The sequence below is a fragment of the Cydia fagiglandana genome, chromosome 4 (genome assembly GCF_963556715.1).
Source record: "Cydia fagiglandana chromosome 4, ilCydFagi1.1, whole genome shotgun sequence".
In the NCBI taxonomy this organism is placed as follows: domain Eukaryota; kingdom Metazoa; phylum Arthropoda; class Insecta; order Lepidoptera; family Tortricidae; genus Cydia; species Cydia fagiglandana.
This window is the reverse complement of record NC_085935.1, coordinates 399940-419911: the sequence shown is the minus strand read 5'-3', so window position 1 is coordinate 419911 and position 19972 is coordinate 399940. Positions and strand designations below refer to the sequence as shown.

The 19972-nt window shown below is 37.0% G+C and overlaps 2 protein-coding genes across 2 annotated transcripts; both read right to left on the bottom strand.

Moving 5' to 3' along the window:
- Positions 1 to 2912: 2912 nt before the first annotated feature.
- LOC134663375 (uncharacterized) lies at positions 2913 to 4957 on the bottom strand. Its single transcript, XM_063519737.1, has 4 exons — positions 4852 to 4957; positions 4511 to 4599; positions 4166 to 4340; positions 2913 to 3043 (listed from the first exon to the last, which is right to left on the bottom strand). Exons 1-4 carry the CDS (start codon positions 4931 to 4933, stop codon positions 2913 to 2915), a joined length of 477 nt encoding a protein of 158 aa, XP_063375807.1. The 5' UTR covers positions 4934 to 4957.
- Positions 4958 to 18306: 13349 nt separating this feature from the next.
- Positions 18307 to 19352, bottom strand: LOC134663373 (uncharacterized). The gene is made up of 3 exons (XM_063519736.1): positions 19211 to 19352; positions 18870 to 18946; positions 18307 to 18507 (listed from the first exon to the last, which is right to left on the bottom strand). Exons 1-3 carry the CDS (start codon positions 19290 to 19292, stop codon positions 18307 to 18309), a joined length of 360 nt encoding a protein of 119 aa, XP_063375806.1. The 5' UTR covers positions 19293 to 19352.
- Positions 19353 to 19972: the final 620 nt, after the last annotated feature.

Sequence of the window (19972 nt, the reverse complement as noted above, 5' to 3'; positions counted from 1 at the left end):
TCGATAGAGCTTTTAAGTTAATAAACCCAGCAAAATAAACAATTAGGTACCTACAAGATTCATAAGATTATTGCAACTTGGAAGCACTAAACAAATCCTTAAAGGTATTTGCGTTGAATCTTGGAATCTGAGCTATTCATAATAACCCAGGCTCTTTAGATGGCTAATAAAACGTTGATCTCTGCTTAAGTTGTAGTAAGTTAAGCCAACAGAGTTATTCAAAAACCGTATGGCTTTTTAGGGTTCCATACCCAAAGGGTAAAACGGGACCCTATTACTAAGACTCTGCTGTCCGTCCGTCTGTCACCAGGCTGTATCTCACGTACCGTGATAGCTAGACAGTTGAAATTTTCACAGATGATGTATTTGTGTTTCCGCTATAACAACAAATACTAAAAACAGAATAAAATAAAGATTTAAGTGGGGCTCCCATACAACAAAAGTGATTTTTGATCGAAGTTAAGCAACGTCGGGCGGGATCAGTACTTGGATGGGTGACCGTTTTTTTTTTGCATTATGGTACGGAACCCTTCGTGCGCGAGACCGACTCGCACTTGCCCGGTTTTTTGAATCACAATACGATTGTGTAAATTTTAATTAGCAATCTTGAGGCCTTTCTTTAGTAACTTCATCGATACGAACCTCGAAGAGCTCGATAGAAAAAAATAGAACATAGGTCTAAAACGCTAATTACAATTTGTAACAATTTTTGCACAAAAGCTAAAAATATTAAAAATTTACATTATCGATTACTTTTATTCGTTAAACCTAACAAAAAAAATCATAAACATGATATATCAAACCTGGGCACGCACAGCCATCTCGCTCACGCTTACAGTAGGTAAGAGTGAGAGAAAAACCTGAAACTACGAGATTTAAATAAAACTTAGGTTATGACTCAAGAGCTCCTGAAACATTGGGAGTCAACTTATAACTGGATGCAGCAGCTGTAAAGGTTCTGCAGCAGTTTATGAATACAGCATCTCAAGATGATTAAATGCACCACTAGGGAGATTAAGTACTTAATTAACTCTGTATAATGCTGAAATATGAAAGATTTAAGAAAACTCACTGAAATCTGAAAACTTCAGCCGCACAAACAGAGATTTAGAGTTACCTGCTTGAACTTGATGCTTATTTATTATTATGTATTTATCCACTCACAAATTAAGAAAAAATGTTTCTCTATACAAAATTCCTAATAGCTCAATTTTTTTTGTAAAACAATAACGACGAAAACTAGCACCTAGTTTATGTAATTTGAACAAGTGGTCACTGGTCATGTAATTTAAGCTTGTTGTTTTAAATGAGAGGGCTTTGATTGTATGGTAGCGGCATTTTTCGGCGGGTTCGCGTAATCCTTAACTACAAGCTAACTATCGATAGTTTACAACTAACCTTTCCCATCCAGACCCAATCACAAGTTTCTACATCCCTACTCAACACAAGACCAATTTTCAACTCAATATTTTCACTTCTACCATTCAATTCACCTTGCAATACTAACTATTTGAAGATTAGCAAGCCATTTTCAACCTAATGTTAATGAATTAAAGTTGATATCAGTTTGTTCAGAACGGCGAGTATTGAAACAATCCCTCTTTCTTAACGGAAATATTTTTAATTGGCTCCTGGACTATCTAGACTCCAGAGGCTCTCAAACTTTATGTGGTGGTATTGCACATTACATGTGATATTAATAACTAGTACGGCCCATATACAGGGTAATGTATTAGATATATGTAGATATTGTATTACAGATGTATTGTTAGGTAATAAATGTTTAAATTATACTTCGTTTTGACTAATCAATGTATGCAGAGTGCGGCTTCAAACGGGAGATCGTGGGTTCGTTTTATTTACCTGTTGCTTTTCAGTGAAAGAAAACATCGCGAGAAATTATATAAAGAACCCTTTTACCCCTCCAAATCTTATTGACATACATTCAGTGTTGACATTTTTGTCAATTTTAATGCATGAAGGCATCTCTGATATAAGTACTGCAGTTATTATGTATTTTAAGATTAATTGTTATATTGTAATGTTTTCACAGGGATTGGCTGTTGTATTTATAAATGATGCTATGAAGGTATGTTTTATTTGTCATTATTATGATGTCACTATAAAGGGTCTATATTGCTTCCCATAAAGTTTTAAGTCATAAATGTCATAATTTGTTTGCTTCAGAAACGCGTAGCTTTTCAGGATTGCCATAAAACAAACCTAACCTTACCTATCTATAGGATAACCTTACAAAACTAGACTAGTGCTAATATGACAAACATTACATTATGACTTAAAACTTTATGTCAATCCAATCCACTATAAATGTAGTATTGACTATTGATTTTTATAGGAAGCATCGGCTAAAGTACATATTATTCAAATGTCGTAAGAAACTGTCGTTCACCGTTCCTTTGGGTGTAAAGTTTGAGCACCGCAGTCGTAGACTAATTGTGCCTGCGAGATTGTCCGAGATGGCCGTTTGACCAATTACTGTCTCCGTTATCGCTCCGGTGAACTGGTTATTTCTCGATTGTCCCATCTCGATTTGTACTGGCGTAGCGAAAGCAAAAAGAGTAATTGATCTTCAATTTATATGCCACAATGTATTGGTGCCATCGACCAGAGCAAAGTTATGGTATTTTCATCAATAATACGACCACGGTAAACTATAAAACAGAACCAAACGCTTTAAGTCAAGATTTGGTTCATGAGAGATATTGAAAGCTATACCTACTTACCTTACCACAGCAAACCGAGTTACGGTATGTGATTAGTTTTCGCGTAGGAACGTCTCAACATTATAATTTATACGTACTTATAATTTTTCCCATTGTACGAATTTAAACCAAATCCAATTATCGGTTTACATGTTTATGTATCCGGAGCATGTAATAGAGTCGGCGGCGTCAGCGCACCGTCCACGCCGCCGCTACCATCATGTCGCCGCGCGATGCCACCGCCGCCGACGCTAGCACCGCCGACGCCGACACCGCCATGTCGCTCGGCTGCTCGCGCTCGGCGCAGTGCCCATCGCTCACTGACGCATATAAAATATAATTATATACATTATATGCCATTCCTTTTAGAATCGTATGTTGAAAATTTAATCTGAACGGTAAAAAAATAACAATCACTAAAAAGCATGTACCATGTTATATGTAAATGCATAATATATATACGAGTATAATACAGTGAAACCTGCATAAGTGAAACTTCAAGGGACGAGCAGATTTGTCTCACTTAAAGAGGTTTTTCACTTACCCAGGCTCTCAGTTAGCCAGGTATAAATACATTTTTGTCTCATTTATAGAGGGTCCCATTAATAGAGGTGAGAATAGAGGATATATCTCAGTTATAGAGGTGGTTAATAAGGTATTTTGTAATTATCTTTAAATGTTGAGGTAAAATAATCCTTGTCCCTAAATATTTTTTAAGTCTGTTTAAATATTTCTTTGAATTTATTTTGACTTCATTGTGTCTTAGAAATTTATTAAATGAAAATTTGTTTATTCTTGTTACTTGTCAAGATTTCAGCTTTCGTTTCGATAGTTTTAACTACATAAAGTAATTAAATGAAACTTGAAGTCAATGCGGAATTTGTGGATAGACTAAGAGGAAGTAAGAATACGGAAATAGATCAATAAAGTCCATGTTATAGAGGTCATAGATTGACGTTATCTCAGATACAGAGGTAATTCGTATAATATTCTAAAAAACAATTAGGAAAATGTAATCTTATAAATATAGTCTCAGTAAAAGAGGTAAAATACACTCTCTGTCTCAATTATAGAGGTAAATGTGACTATAAAATCACAACAACTAATCTCAGTTATAGAGGTTCGTTTTATCTCACTAACAGAGGTAATTCAGTGCTAAACTGTTGGGACCGCACCATGAGTCCCAGTTATAGAGGTTTCTCACTTATCCAGGTCCCACTTAACCAGGTTTCACTGTAGTAGGTATTTGCCCATTAGTGGAGCATATATGAATTGCATTATTGCAAACTAAGCAATTAAACAAATATTTGGACTTGAAAAAGGTATGTATATTAATGATGTGAGTAGTATATTTTGGCTTTAAACATATGTATGTAGTCTCTCTTATGCAGTATAATTCTATCTTTCGTATATTTATGGTCTAGCGATATATTTCCCGGTACAGTACTGTATGATTTGCACATAAATTCCGGAAGAACAAGCGCGGGGCTCGCAACGCACCTCCACGTGAGTCATGTTGGAGCTGAGACCTGGCGGCGCCATGTCTGTGAACGTGCGGCTGGAGTGGCTGTTGCACGCGTTTATTGTCACGCCTACTGGCTTTCCGAATCCGCAGGACTACGAAACAAAAAATAACGTTATTGTTAATTAACGTTACTATAATTAAGCTAATGGCAGCCACTGGCGCCACTTCGTTTTCCTTCCTAGGGCCTCAAACTAATATTAATCGGTTGAGCGGTTTAAGGGTGAAGCAATTATAATATTATTCTAGTAGGGATAAAACTTACGTCTTCAATGTTAATGACTTTCCCCTTTTCGGCGTCAAAACTAGAAACCCCAAATGGCCCTAAAAGTTCCACATGGTCTGTGTCGTTTCCTGTGAACAAAAAAAATCTGTTAAATACTAATAAACTGGCAATATTATTAAAGTCTAGGAATCAAAATTCAGAAAATACATAAAATCAAGACTTCGATTTAAGCTGTCGTAATCTCTTGATTTTTAGTCACATGCGCAATATCTCTGAAACATGTCGGACGAGTGACTAAAAACACGGCGAGATAATTAATAAAAAAAAAAACAACACGTAAGTAAGTTAAACCGTAAAATTAGGTTAATACTAACACTCACCATGTACGTTTGAAGTGCAAGCGGCGTCCGCGGCAGCGAGCAGCGCGGCGAGCGCGAGCAGCGAGCGAGCGAGCTTCGACATGGCGGCGGCGGTAGTGGCGGGAATGGCACGAATGATTCGCGCCAATCAAGTGAGTCATCTAGAAATATATTTTTTATTAATAGTAATAAGTTTATTGTGCACATCCTGTACAGTTGTGAGTAATCAAATTGCTCCAGTGCTACACTTAACACAAATTTTCTAGAGATGACTCAGTCATATTCACAAGGATGCTTAGGGCCCGATTCGGATTTTGAAATAGACATCTATTAGTTATCTTTTAGATATCACCAAGATACAATAACGATCTAACGATGTTTATTAAGATCTAAGGGCCCCCTCACATCTAACATCTTTCGAGCGTCGGCGTCTGTCGGCGTCTGGTCAGCGCTATGGAAAAAGACGTCGCTGCGCAGTTGCGTCGACGCTGCGTCGACGTTGCGTCGAGCAGCGGCCATAGAATTGTAGGCGCCGACGCTCGAAAGATGCGGGGGTCAGATGTTGGGGGGCCCTAACCTGTCAAATTTGACATTGGCGCGATTCTGGAGATACTCTTGAACGATTTCCACAGGATATGACTTAGAGATCCAATTCAGTCAATTCACATCTAATAGATCATCATTCTAGCCTTCAGTCGCCCACTGCTGAGCATAGGCCTCTCTTCGTGTACGCCACTATATCAATAATATATAATATAATAATATATAATATATAATAATATATAATAAATCTTAATGATATATAATAGATATCTTACTCTATCTAACGTAAAAATGAACATTGCCCGAATTGCGCTGCAAAAGAAAACTAGTTGATATCTAAACTATAACGTATCTAGAATGGATCTAGTACGTGTTGTCTCTTGTAAATATCTTGAAGTCCGAATACGGCAGTTAGTGCTAAATTACAACCTAATTAGATTAAGTATATTTTAAGGTGTAACTCGACTCAGAGACTAGGGGTGGAATCACATCTATCAGCATCGAGTCGCATTTTATATATGAGCAATTATTATTTTTAGCAGTTTCTCATATATAAAATGCGGCTCGAAGCTGATAGATGTGATTCCACCCTAATTCAGTTATCAGTCACGCGTGCATTTTACTCGTACTTGTCCGTAGACATATTGGCGCTAGCGAGACGCACGCACGGAGAATGAAAACAAAATGACATCAATCAGATACCATTTTGATGTACTCGGCTCGGCTGCTCTTTTGGCAGTTGGGTAAAAAAGTAAGGCACTAATATATTATAGTTCCAGTCTTCATCTAACATAAAACATTTATTAAAACACGTTAGATATTCGCAACAGACTGACTTTATTCAATGAGTAACGGTACTTATAAGTTACACACACATTGTGGATAGATGGCGCTAGTAGTAAGAAACATACATTTAATTACAATTTTTTGATACTATGCCAATACCCCCACTTATCAAAATAAGCTAAACATCCTCAATAAATCAGAAGGATAAACATTCTTAAGAAATTAAGAAACCAAAAAACCACCACCACTACAAAAATAAACAATCCCATACATAGGTATATAGGTAAACCTACAAAGAAACAATACCAAGCATTTTCATAAACTTGTAGTGTTTAAGAGAACACAAACCCTTGGTCAATAAATCAGCTGGCATTTCCTCAGTAGGAATGTACTTAATATTAACATAATTACTTTTAACAACATCTCTGATATAGTGATAGCGTACATCTATATGTTTAGATCTATTGTGACTTTGATGACTAGATGCCAATTTCAAAGCACTCTGGTTGTCACAATGCAAATTAATTGTATGAAACTTTCCTGTAATTTCATGTAGTAAATTTCTTAAGTACACGGCCTCTCTGGAAGCTTCAGAGAGAGCAGTATATTCTGACTCCGTACTAGAAAGGCTAACAGTCTTCTGTTTCCTGCTTTGCCACGAAACAGCTGACCCCGACATAACAAAACAGAAACCAGTATAGGACTTCCTATCTATGGAATCACTTGCCCAATCACTGTCAACAAAACCTTGCAAATCACTATTATTATTACTATATCTCAAACAATAGGTTTTTGTTAACTGCAAGTACCTTAAAATGCGTTTTGCATAATTGTAATGTTCACTGTTATAACAATTATTGAACTGACTTAGGTAGCTTACCGAATATGCTATGTCTGGCCTTGTCAAAACTGCCAAGTACATCAAACTTCCTATTAACTTTTGGTAAGGAACATTAGGTAAACTTCCTACAGTTTTTTCTAAATTTAACTTGGGTTCAATGGGAGTAGTTTGCGTTTTACACTCTGACATCTGAAATTTAGACACTAACTGTTCAATATATTGCTGTTGATCTACAGTTATCACACTTTTATTTTTATCTAAATTTATTCTCATGCCAAGATACTGTCTTACAGGGCCTAGGTCCTTCAATTTGAACTCTGAACTTAATACATTTTTCAATTTTTCAGTTTCAGTGTCATTGTTTGAGAAAATCAGAAAATCATCTACATAGAGCCCGACAATTATCTTTACTTTCCCATTAGTTTTTGCAAACAAACATGGTTCATATTGACTGTTTTTAAAGCCTAATTTACAAAGACAATCTTTGACTCTCTCATACCATGCTAGAGAAGACTGCTTCAGCCCGTAAATAGCCCGCTTTAGTTTTAACACATTTCCCCCACTTTTGTTTGCAAAACCTTCAGGAATTGACATATATATATTTTCCTTCAGGAAACCATTTAAGAAAGCGGTTGTAACATCTAAATGCGTTATGCTCATTCCTAACTTTACACTAAGAGCAAATAATAGTCTCAGAGTTGAATGACGCACTACAGGAGAAAAAGTGTCCGTATAGTCAACACCAGGCTTCTGCGTAAAGCCTTTGGCCACGAGCCGCGCACGATAACGCACATTATTGTCCACATCACTTTTTTTATTAAACACCCACCGACACTTCACTACAGACACGTTACCGGGGTTCTCGACGAGCTCCCACGCATCATTGTCCTCGAACGACTGTAACTCTTCAGCTATGGCACGTCTCCACTGCTCCTTCTCAGGCCCCTCGAGAGCCTCTGAGTATGAGATTTCCTCTGATGCTGGAACAGTACTGGGAACGCACATGCTGCTAAAGCCATACCTGTCAGGCTGTTTTCTCAGACGCTTACTTCTCGGCTCAGGTGTTGATGTATTCTGGACTGGTTGTTCTGGCTCCTCATTTGACATAGGTTCGGTTAATGTCTCATTACCATCAGCGTATACTGAAGAATCTGAAGAGAGTACAGAGTGATCTGCATCTGGATCATCAGGATGCGAATCCCCCAGTGAAATGCTGCTCTTCTCCTCCACACTGCTTGCCGGTGCCTCTTCATTAGGTATCCAAATAGCCAAATCTTTACAGGTGTCGCTAGCATCCATTTCACCTTCCATCACAATGACATCTCTGCTGGTAACAATGGTCTTCTTTGAAGGATTATACAATCTGTATCCTTTCACATTCTCTCCATATCCAACCAAGATATGCTGTGCAGCTTTCTTATCCCACTTCAAGCGTTTCTCCTTCGGGATATGTACCATTGCTTTACTACCAAACAATCTAATGTGACTTAAATCAGGTTTTGAACCATACCACAGTTCAAATGGAGTTTTCTCTAAACCTGATACAATGGACCTGTTTTTCAGATAAACTGCGGTGCTGGCCGCCTCTGCCCAAAATCTCTTGTCCAACTTTGCATCATAAAGAAGACACCTAGCTTTCTCGACCACGGAGCGGTTGGCTCGTTCTGGGATTGAGTTTTGTTCTGGAGTGTAGGCATTTGTCGTTTGATGTATAATGCCAGCAGCAGCAAGGTAGGTTTTAAACTCACGATTGCAATATTCTAGACCTTGATCAGTATGAAATATCTTGATCTTCTTCCCTTGCTGATTCTCCACTAGTGCTTTAAATTCTTTAAATTTACTAAAAGCCTCATTCTTTTGTTTAAGAAAGTAAATGAAGGTCATTCTGCTGTAATCATCAATGAACAGCATGAAGTATCTGTTACCATTTAAAGAATTTTTCTCCATGGGTCCACACAGGTCACTGTGTATTCTGTGACATGTCTCTGTGCTCCTGGTACCAACATGAGTGAAAGGTAACCTTGTTTGTTTTGCTTCACAACAGGTTTCACATTGCGCCTTGGTTATGTCCAAAGATCCTTCATACGACACACCATTAACAATGCCATTTCTCATTTTGTTTAAATCTTGGCTATTTATGTGGGCCAAACGTTTATGCCAAAGCTGTCCTGTAACTACTGGAGCTGCCAACAAACAACTTTGTTTCTGTAGCCGCAGCTTGTATACACCATTAATTAGATCGGCTATGGCAACCAAAGCATTGTTTTTGTCACAAATATAACAATGTTTTTCATCAAAAGTGACACTATTACCATTTTTGGTGAGCTCGCTTACCGATAACAAGTTTGTTGTCAAAGTAGGCACGCATAACACATCCTTCACGGTTATTTGACATTCCAAATCCGAAACAATTTCCACGTCTCCGGAACAAACTACTGGCACTCTTTCATCATTTGCCACAATGATTTCTGGTAAACACGGCGTAAAGTTTGCATTTTTCACCCAATCTTTGTTCACCACAAAATGCCCGCTCGCACCTGAGTCCACGTAAAAATCTTCCTTACTGAACTTCCTAGTGAGGAAAACAACACTAAATACGCATTTACTAGCGTTTTTCTTCAACATCGGGCATTGATTTCGATAATGTCCACCGGATTTGCATCTGTAGCAAATAACCTCCTTAACCTCTTTTGTTGTTGTATCTGTCACTGTCTTCTTGTTTGACATTGACTGCCCGCCATTATTTTTCGGCTTAGTGTTGCTAGAGTGATATTTATTTCTTGCTACAAATGCCGCACTGCTGCCAACTTCAGAATCATTCGTTACTTCCATGTCAAGTAACTTCGACTTAATGACATCTGCAGTTATCGAAATACCCGAATGTTCAATTGCCATAATCATGGGTGAATAACGGTCAGACAAACCTGCTAACAATAATGATCCTACCCATTCATCGGTTATTGTAAATCCTGTGCCGTTTAACCTTTGAGCTGTTTCGACCATTTGTGTAACATAGTTAGACATTGAGTCACTGTTTTCAAGTCTTATATTAATCAAATGTCGAAGCAAGGTTATCTTTCTTGAGAAACCAGAGTCGTCAAACATGGTCTTCAACTTAGTCCATAATTCCGCTGAGCTCTGTACATTCTTGATATGCACGTACAATGCTGGATCAATAGTTAATATTAACTTTGCCTTCGTTTTTGCATCTTCTGCTGGCTTATTTTCAAATCCCTCGGGGGGGTTGATGTACTTGTCAGTTCCATCGAGCACCAACAAGCTTTGGGCCGCAAAACTCCACTCGTCGTAATTCTCCCTGCCTTTCAACTTAGGCACACTGGCAATATAGTTCGTAGTCATGTTTCCACGAATAAACGTTCACTTTTATCTATTTTACACTAAAATAACTGATAAAAACTGGAAACGCCCATAACCTATTAAAACACGTTAGATATTCGCAACAGACTGACTTTATTCAATGAGTAACGGTACTTATAAGTTACACACACATTGTGGATAGATGGCGCTAGTAGTAAGAAACATACATTTAATTACAATTTTTTGATACTATGCCAATAACATTAGTCTATATAAATGCCCGAACATTGAGTTGGCACGGGCGTCTTCGTTGTCAGCGGTAAATCTACGGCATAAGGCCGTTTATTGCCTAGCAACCGCAGCACTAAGTGCACGTCTCCAAAACGAATGTGGTCGAGACGGCGGAGTTGCAAAATAATGGCGACGGCGGAATGAGTGAACACAATTTTCTTTGTACGATTTACTTGTGGCTCTTTTAAACCACGATTCCGGGAAACAGACAAATCTAGGGAAAATGTGTTTTTACCTATTGAGATTCTTATCTGTGTATATTAAAAATTTACTAACAACAGTCCCATTATTATTAGATACTGATAGACGCACAGTTTAAGACGTCGTTGAGTTGAGGATAAAGAGGTGGTCTGGAAGAGTTGGTTTTTTAACTATAAATCCACCTGTTGCTCACCTCTACTTGTTTTGCTGTTTTCTTTCTATATTGTTTTCTTTTATTGAGGTGCAATAAAAGATATTTATAATGTATTTGAGTTTGAAGATAAGGCCTTGAAATTGATAACACTTAGGGTAGGGTATACTTGAAATATTACCTAGCTTAGCTCCACTTAAAAAAATATTTTTTTTAAGTCGCCCATTTTTATATAGCACCTACAAGCTTAAAGTGATTTAAATATTGTCATCTCACAAACACCAATTAAAAATTCAATTCAATTAAACTTAAACTGTAAAAAGCGCTAATAATATAAATTACTCTAAAGCACTGAAACGCGTACATTAAGAATATTTACCGCATGAAGTTAGGGTAAAGACTTGATATACGGGGTGGGTAATGGCGCTGATTTAGGGGTGCCGCTTGACGGCTCAGGGGCAGGAATAGGTGGTTTTACCCTAAGGGGCTTCCTTGATTTAAGGTACATTGCTAGGGATTTCGAATGTGTGATTCACCTAAATTAGCCTTTAATTTCCTTTGGGGAATTCCAAACTATTACTATATACCGGATGTGGCCTGTAATACGAGCAAAAAATTTAACTGTAGGCTGTACTCCTCATACTGACGAACATTTGTTTAGCAACTTTTAAAAATAACTTGTGGTTTGATTTTTAACACGCTTTAAAGTTTATTCTAAGACGCAATGTATTGCGAATTTTGTTATGTTTAAGGCGTGACAAGCAACAATGATATGGCGTGGCGATAGCGTCCATTGAAGATAATAATTATTTATTTTGTATGAAAAATAGGGAGTCTAAATATTTCACAATTTTTTAAAGTTGTTGAAATAAAGTGTCACCGTTTGAGAAGTACAATCTATGTTTTAATTATTTTCTCATGGTATAGGCCACACCCGGTAGAAGAAAATAATCATACAGTCAAGAATTAGTGTAAAAATATCGATGCACACATCAAACTCAAAAATATGTCACATACCTCTAATGTCAAAGAATTAAGAACTATTAGACATATTTTTGAGTAAGTTATATAACATATAACCCATATTTTTACACTTGACTGTACAAAAGGTGAACTTAATGCTATATATATTATGTGAGGGGGCAGCTGGGTTGAGCCTCACTTGGGATGATGAAATTAAAGACAGGTACCATGAGACCATGACGATGATAGGTATTTATTTGTTGAAATAAAAAGGCACAATACGTGCCTTTATGATGTAGATAGTCTGGAGGTGCACTGGGCCATTAAATGTGCACTATAACACTGCAGAGCACTTAATAATATAATTATATATTATTTAAATGTTTTGATCACAATTACTATATAAGCAGCTTTTGGCCTTATGTAGGAAGTATACATATTAGAATGCCTAATGTTTGTTAAAAAATATGACAGTCGTTTTCCAAAAAAACCGCATAACCCAGCACGTAACTTCCGACAAAGAGACACACTTTTACATCCACGTGCACACTGCGCACTTTTGACGTGAAACGTCTTTAAAAACCCGTAGTAGAGATGCCGGACCAAAAACCAAGTGTAACGAAAAGTGTTATGGCGCGGAGGCTTATATCTCCATAACTATAATATCTGTATGTATAGTTTTGACATCAATGTATAGAGGAAAGTAGCCATTACTCGGAATTATATGTCCCGTTGACATAGATGGCGCCAATTCTACGCTAGAAACGACGCAATAGGAGCTAAAATGACCCCTATTTGCAGTGTTCATTTAGTAATGACTCATCAGCCCATTAACCGATTTCGACAAAATTAGTACCATTTGATAGCTCTTATTCTATTTTAATGAAATATGAGTAAAATAAAGCGGGCGGAATTATAATAGGCTGCTAAAACATAAAAATGTGACAGTTTTTACAGAATTTTTATCACTGCTCTTGTTTGAGGCCACCGTGTGCAAAACTTAAGGCACAAAACTGGCGCAAAATACCTGAAATAGTAAGATAAAGCAATAGCAATTCTTTTAATACCACATTTACCCTAGTAGTACATGCTAATCTCATCAAATAATGGGTTAGAATCTATGGCGACGCGGCGGCGCGAGTTACTTTGATAGAACACATAGAACGTATGACGGCTGCTTGACAATCCCGAGTTCCTATTGCTAGTAAGTATATAGTAATCTTAGTTAGGTACTTTCTGATGTACCTATGGGTAAAACATATTTTAAAAAAGGTCACTTCTGTGGACAAACTATAAAAGGTTCATACATATCCCGTTTTTCTCATTTGAGTCTCAAGTACTGAATAAAATATTCCGCCTGTAAAGGTGTCGCGTAAAAACTTGCTTTTAGATTCGCTTAAATTTGCGATGGCTACATGAAAGACACGAACGAGTTTGCTATAAAACGTGTATTACCCGCATAAAATATCTATTCTCGTAATTTTGGAGTGCTATTATTTATAGTAGGAGTCGAACTTCACCAATCTGTCTGACGGATGAAGATGAAACTATGAAAATATGAAAGAAAATATATTCCAGAACATAAATAAATAGGGTTTCCTAAAGAAATATGGTCAAGGCTGGCCCTCCTGGCCCATTTAATTAAAAAGACTGACGCTGTAATTAATTACCCATCAAATGCTATATTCAAGTTTATTTAGATACAGTGAATCATTATGACCCCAAATAATCTTTACAGATAAAATTTAAGATATTACTCGAAATTATTATAATACATTCTGATGTCCATAACTATAATACTAGAAATAAAAACAAGCTTGCTATCATAAAGTTTCGTGTTCGTAAAGTACAGAAGTCATTCGTTGGGCAATGCATTCATTTTTATAACAAGTTACCTGAGGATGCTTTAAGATTACCCTTTCCAGCTCTTAAGAATTACTTAAAAAAGTCATTGATGTTGAAGGCTTATTACAGAGTCGAGGACTACTTGACAGACAAACATGCATGGTCCAAACCAGAAACTGTAATAACGACAAGTAGCAATTAAAAGCATTGTATTATGTGTAGAGTTAAGGTGACTCAGCTCAGGTAAAAAGCACATCAAATTGTATGAAAGCATCTCATAACAATCAGTCAGATTTATATAATATGTATTCTCATTTTTTTAATTGATTTTATTTCTTTTCCTTTTGTAAGAATTTGATATGTTTTCTGAAAGAGCTACGTATTTGTATAAAGTTATGTACTCACTGAGTATAATTGCATGAATTCTATAGTAATTTAAATTGTATTTTTCTTAATTACTCGTAATGCATGTTAATTATAAGGTGTAATAATGTTTTGAAAAGATGTGTCCCGCCGAGTTTGTTGCCGGTCCCATATTGGGATACCCTCCTCCAATTGAGGAGGGATTAAAATCTTCTCGGGGCAGAGGTGTACGGTTGGAGCCGGTAAAGGTTTATTTGACGTTCATAAGCGCATTGTAATATGCCTACTTGAATAAACAATTTTTTATCTTTTATCTTATCATCATGCATTCGCAAGATGCGCGACTTCGGTATTCAAACACAAAGCAATATAGTAGAGTCGACGTCAAAGATATCTTTACATTTTTCGACTTATTGCAAAGGAGTAAGGTGCAAAAGTGTAAACATATCCTTGACGTCGACTGTACAAGAGTCTAACTAAATGCGAAGGCCGAAGGCTGAGCTCTACGTAGGTCCGAAGGCAGGAAGCGTTCAGGATGTCAGTGCTATAACAAAGAACAATATTACAAGTGTCTAAATGCGAAGGCCGAAGGCCGAGCTCCGCGTAGGGCCGAACGCGGAGCTCGGCTTTCGCATGTAGACACTTGTACTATTGCTCTGTGCTAAAGCACTAACATCGTGGACGCATCGGGCCTTCGGCCCTACGCGGAGCTCGGCCTTCGGCCTTCATATTTAGACACTTATACAATTGTTCTGTGTTAAAGTACTAACATCCTGGATGCTTCGGGCCTTCGGCCCTACGCGGAGCTCGGCCTTCGGCCTTCGCATTTAGACACTTGTATGTTCTGTGCTAAATCACTGATGTCCTGGACGCTTCGGGCCTTCGGCCCTACGCGGAGCTCGGCCTACGGCCTTCGCATTTAGATACTTGTACTATTGTTCTGTGTTAAAACACTAACATCCTGGACGCTTCGGGCCTTCGGCCCTACGCGGAGCTCGGCCTTCGGCCTTCGCATTTAGACACTTGTACTAGTGTTCCGTGTTAAAGCACTAACATCCTAGACGCTTCGGGCCTTCGGCCTTCGCAGTAGCGGTCCACACCACGTTTCACGTCAGCCATAGCGGCTGTGTCCCTGATACAGCCTCTCTCAATTTTTTTTAGAAAAAGCATTTTTAGTATGGCTGTAAAAATTTTTAACAAACTATCAGAATCGGTACAAACTTTACCGATTAACAGATTCCGCAATACGTTGAAAACTTTATTGAAAACCAAGTGCTACTATGACATAAACGAATATTTAAATGACAGCGAACTTTTTTGATGCATGCAAGTAATTTATTATCTATAGAATATAGGCCTTAATTTGACATTTAATAATTAGTATTTTGACATTATTTGATGAGCACGCAGTATGTAAATAGTTAACTTTTATTATTATTCAAGGATGATGACAATTAATTTGTAACTCATGAGCTACACCGCCACTTACGTTAAATATTTGTATGCCTCATATGGCCAAAAGTGGAGCACTTAATTATATGTATGTAACACCTGTTTGTAACATTACCTGCTTTTCGACAAATAAATGAATTGATTGATAATTGAGTACAGTACGTTAGAATAAAAATATGTTAATCGATCAAAGTTTTGGATTGAACTGAAAATAGAAATCCCACCAAAAACATAAATGTAGGTTAGATTTGACTTGGCCAGTTTTCATTATATCAATCATTTTATATATACTTATTGTAATTCTGATAAAACCTGGCCAAGCCAAATCTAACCTACTTTAAGATCTCACATTTTTTTAAATAACAGCAATTGTTATAGGTATCCAATAAAGCAAAGAAATAGAGTTTAATACTTGTTTATAATGTTATTTTGTTCCTATAAATACATATTTGGATTTTGCATAGAACTTGGCAGTGGCACTCATTTAGATCTCCATTCTTTTTGCGGCGAGCCCCACAGCCAAGCATAATTTTTGTATTGAACTTGGCTCTCCTTTTTTACATTTATGTTTTTGGTGGGATATCAACACTTTTTGTAAAGAAAACTAGGCAGGTATTGAGATTTAATGTTTTTTCTTGTGTTTCCGCTGTATGGTTTTTACTTCTGTTCTTTGTATAATTATGTGGTGCCGCGCGCCGCCGACGACACACCGTTGGCCGGTTGTTTAGAGCGTATTACAAGTTTTTTGTATGGGGACACCACTTATTTTTTTACTAAACTTTATTTTAATATAGCAAATATAATAATATTGGGGTAGTTTCAAATATCTGCTTGTAACGGTTCCAACGCTACAATAAAAAAATTTTTTTGTATGGGGACCCCCCCCTATTTTTTAACTTTTTTTTATTTTTAGATTTTTTCCTACGCTTACACACAATAACCGAGCTGGATTCCAAATTTCATCCTTCTAGGTCATCTGGAAGTAGGTTAGGTTTAGGTACTTATATGTCAGTCCCAATAAAAAGTGGTTTTTTTGTATGGGGACCCCCCCTATTTTTTAACTTTATTTTATTTTTAGATTTTTTCCTACGGTTACACACAATAACCAAGCTGGATTCCAAATTTCATCCTTCTAGGTCATCTGGAAGTAGGTTAGGTTTAGGTACTATAAGTCATAAGTCAGTCTTAAAATTTACGACTTTTTGACCTTCATACCTTTATAACCGTTTGAGCTAGCTTCATGAAATTTGGGCTTCTAGATATCCTTATGGATATAATTAAACACACGTAGTTTTATGTGTTTACGTCAAAGATGTTTTGAGTTATAGAAGGGTCTAAAGTGGCACCAAGTGGTTCGTGTAATATTACACTCGGCGCTGGCTAGCCAGTTCCTTTGCTTGAACTTGGCTTGACACGCTGCCGCGTGTCTAGATCAGCGAGAGGATCCCAAGAGGTATTTGAATTTGAAAAGAGAATTTAGGATTTGTATGGTGCCTAAAATAATAAAGAAGTTGATAGTTTAACGTTCCGTTATACGCACTGTTATATATAATTATTATAGGAGGCAAACGACGAGATTAATAGTTAAGCAATTAACGTGGCCTATGAACTTTCGACTACCTACCTATCTTTGAACATTTGTCGTAGCATGTTAATTGTATCGTCAAACACCATCCTGTCCCGTTTTTGTTTCAATTTCCTGCTCCAAATTTAAAAGTCGCGCCAGGACGTTAAAATGTTATACAGATTCAATGAAAAACAATTTGGTGGAGTATGAAAGTATTTTGTTTTTAAATTGCTTTGTTCGCGGCTCGGCGTGTGTCAGTTTTTAACGTGTTTTATTTTATAAAATGGTTGGTTGTTTTATTGCTGAAACATGGGAACGTGAGGTGCAATGGTGAATAAAATGTTATAATTATTTCATTGGTATAGTCAGCAGCAGAATGTAGTCGAAGAATGAAGTCGATAGGTACCTAACTATACCTTATATCATTACCATAAAGTTTGAAATAGATCAATTTATTGTGTCAATGCTTGCAGAGGCACCAGACCGGAAAGTTGGCAACAAAAAGTACGTTTTATGTTTCTTCACCAAACTGTTAACGAGTTTTCAGGTTTATATTGGCTTCAAGTAATTTTAGGAAGATATATATTTTTTGAAGATATTTTAGACAAAAAAACGTTATAACATATAAACGTATTATCTAATATGCAATTATTTTAAACATTGTCGTTTGGTAGAATCTTATATTCTATATACATGTTGTATCGTAGGTATATGGTTAATAGCAAGAGAATGGTCACACTGTTACATGTAAGAACGGAGACGGTGTCCAAAATACCTCTATTCGGGCCAAACTAATACTCAGTACTTTTCAATTTACTGTAACATATTGACTGGTAGAGAATGCCGCTTGGCACGAAGACCGCCGTTTGTACATTACTGTACATATGTTGTACAATAGAGTTTTAAATAAATAAATAATATAACTAGCTGTCTACGAAATCACGCTTTAATCAAAAGAATTCAGACATATATAATATATAACATTAACACCTATTTTTTTTTATTGAGAAAACCATACAGTGATATAAACATATCAAAAATACAATACAAAAAAAAGACCTGGAGGTTCATAAATTATAAATTATGTTAACTGTTATGTGTGTTAATTATTTTAAACATTAATAATTTAATTATCAACTATAACCGTATTTGGAACTACGGCCAGACCACAAAATAGTCTTCAATATACTTCGTCACATTAACAGTGGCCCCTTTAGGGCAGTCATCCGCATAACACGCGACGGTCACTCGTGTGAACTGCGTCGGCGGCGCCACCTCTATTACCGGCGGCGGCGCGTCCGGGTCATTGTTGCAGGCGGTTATCTTCTCGCCCACTGTCTCTGTTATGTAGTAGGTCTATTCGGGATATGAAACAAAAATATTGAAGATATTAGCATTTTAATCAATTCAATCAATATAGGTAAGTTTATTTTAAAACTCAACTGCTTCAGACATAACATATCATATTATGTTTATTATTTTATGTGTTTAAAAACGCTTTTAAAGGTTGCAAGTGCGTTGCTGTCATTTAAGCAAAGGGAATAACTATGCTACTTTTTTACAGGTTTTGAGGTCGTACCGGTTTGAAAATATCGCAGGAGACAATAAATTGTACAGTTTAGCCGTGTCCTCACACAAGAAGTTATCGCTATGTTCTTAGCTACGTTGCTAGTTTTGTTATAAAATTGTATTTGATGTGTGCGTTAATCTTATGTTACCTTAGGAAGATAAATGACATCCCCGCCAGGAGCAGCATCGTATACCTTCCAGCCGGTATCCGTTTTCGTTACATAACCTAAAAATACCAAAAAAAACAAAAACAACAATTTGGACAAGTTGTTAAGAGAGAAGGCAGACGAGCAGAGGAATCGCTTCGTAGTAAGCAATTACAGAGGTCGCGTCCATGTTCAGGTGTCCACCTCTAAATCCGTAGAGGAATGTTCAATCACGTCGCGCCGCAATAATGCTGTAAGTAATTATGCAGTCAACTTCATTGCTGTAAACTGACGTTTATTGTAGTTTAGATAAAGACACCAAACGTATTAACTTCCTCATTTACCTATCATCTTTGTTCTGCATTTGGCGTCGGCGGCGGCGAGCAGCGCGCCGAGCGCGAGCAGCGAGCGGGCGAGCAGCGACATGGCGGCAGCGGCGGCGGCGGCGGCGACCGAACTGAACGATAACACTAAATATTTTAAATACTATCTAGCCATTCTCTCTGCTTTTCGCTAATTAAGTAATTTATATTTTGTATAATATAATTCGTTACAAATAATTGATCTCGTAATTGACTATATAGTTACTTGATGATAACTACGAGATTTTAATGTTCTGTTCCATGACTCATATGATGCTCATCTAAACGTCGAGGACATATTTCATAATTACCCGTTGCCAACGATCTACTCTTCTGTTCTGCGCTCTAATGTTTGCCATCTATATTTCAGCAAACAGACAAGCTTAATATCAAACTTACTCAAGCACCACGCAAAATAGCACCTAAATAACTCACAAGAGAGCTTAATTTAGCAAACACCTTTTATAAAAAAGAGTGCATCAATTTGCTTTCACACTCAATAACTGTTCAAAGTCCTTGGCTCGTTCAAAACAGCCAGCATACGCTAAAATTGACTTTATTCCCTTCTCATAAAGACTTTATCAACCGCAAAAGAAAAAACGGTAAAGACTTTTTATACTTAACATGTGTTTACAATAGCTATTTAAAGCGATTATCGACTCTGTATCCTTGTATTAAGCGTGTTAAAGGTTGCAAAAGTGCTGGTGACAGTGTGAACAGCCAAATCACTGTCATGTCATAAAT

What these genes read in the sequence shown, in the direction of transcription:
- LOC134663375 (XM_063519737.1), bottom strand. Translation starts at nt 4,933, where the DNA reads ATGTCGAAGCTCGCTCGCTCGCTGCTCGCGCTCGCCGCGCTGCTCGCT. An exon ending in TTGCACTTCAAACGTACATG is followed by an intron (nt 4,600 to 4,851) that starts GTGAGTGTTAGT and finishes TTTTGTTCACAG; the next exon opens with GAAACGACACAGACCATGTG. An exon ending in TGTGCAAATCATACAGTACT is followed by an intron (nt 3,044 to 4,165) that starts GTACCGGGAAAT and finishes TATATGCGTCAG; the next exon opens with TGAGCGATGGGCACTGCGCC.
- LOC134663373 (XM_063519736.1), bottom strand. Translation starts at nt 19,292, where the DNA reads ATGTCGCTGCTCGCCCGCTCGCTGCTCGCGCTCGGCGCGCTGCTCGCC. An exon ending in ATGCAGAACAAAGATGATAG is followed by an intron (nt 18,947 to 19,210) that starts GTAAATGAGGAA and finishes TGGTATTTTTAG; the next exon opens with GTTATGTAACGAAAACGGAT. An exon ending in ATGTCATTTATCTTCCTAAG is followed by an intron (nt 18,508 to 18,869) that starts GTAACATAAGAT and finishes TATCCCGAATAG; the next exon opens with ACCTACTACATAACAGAGAC.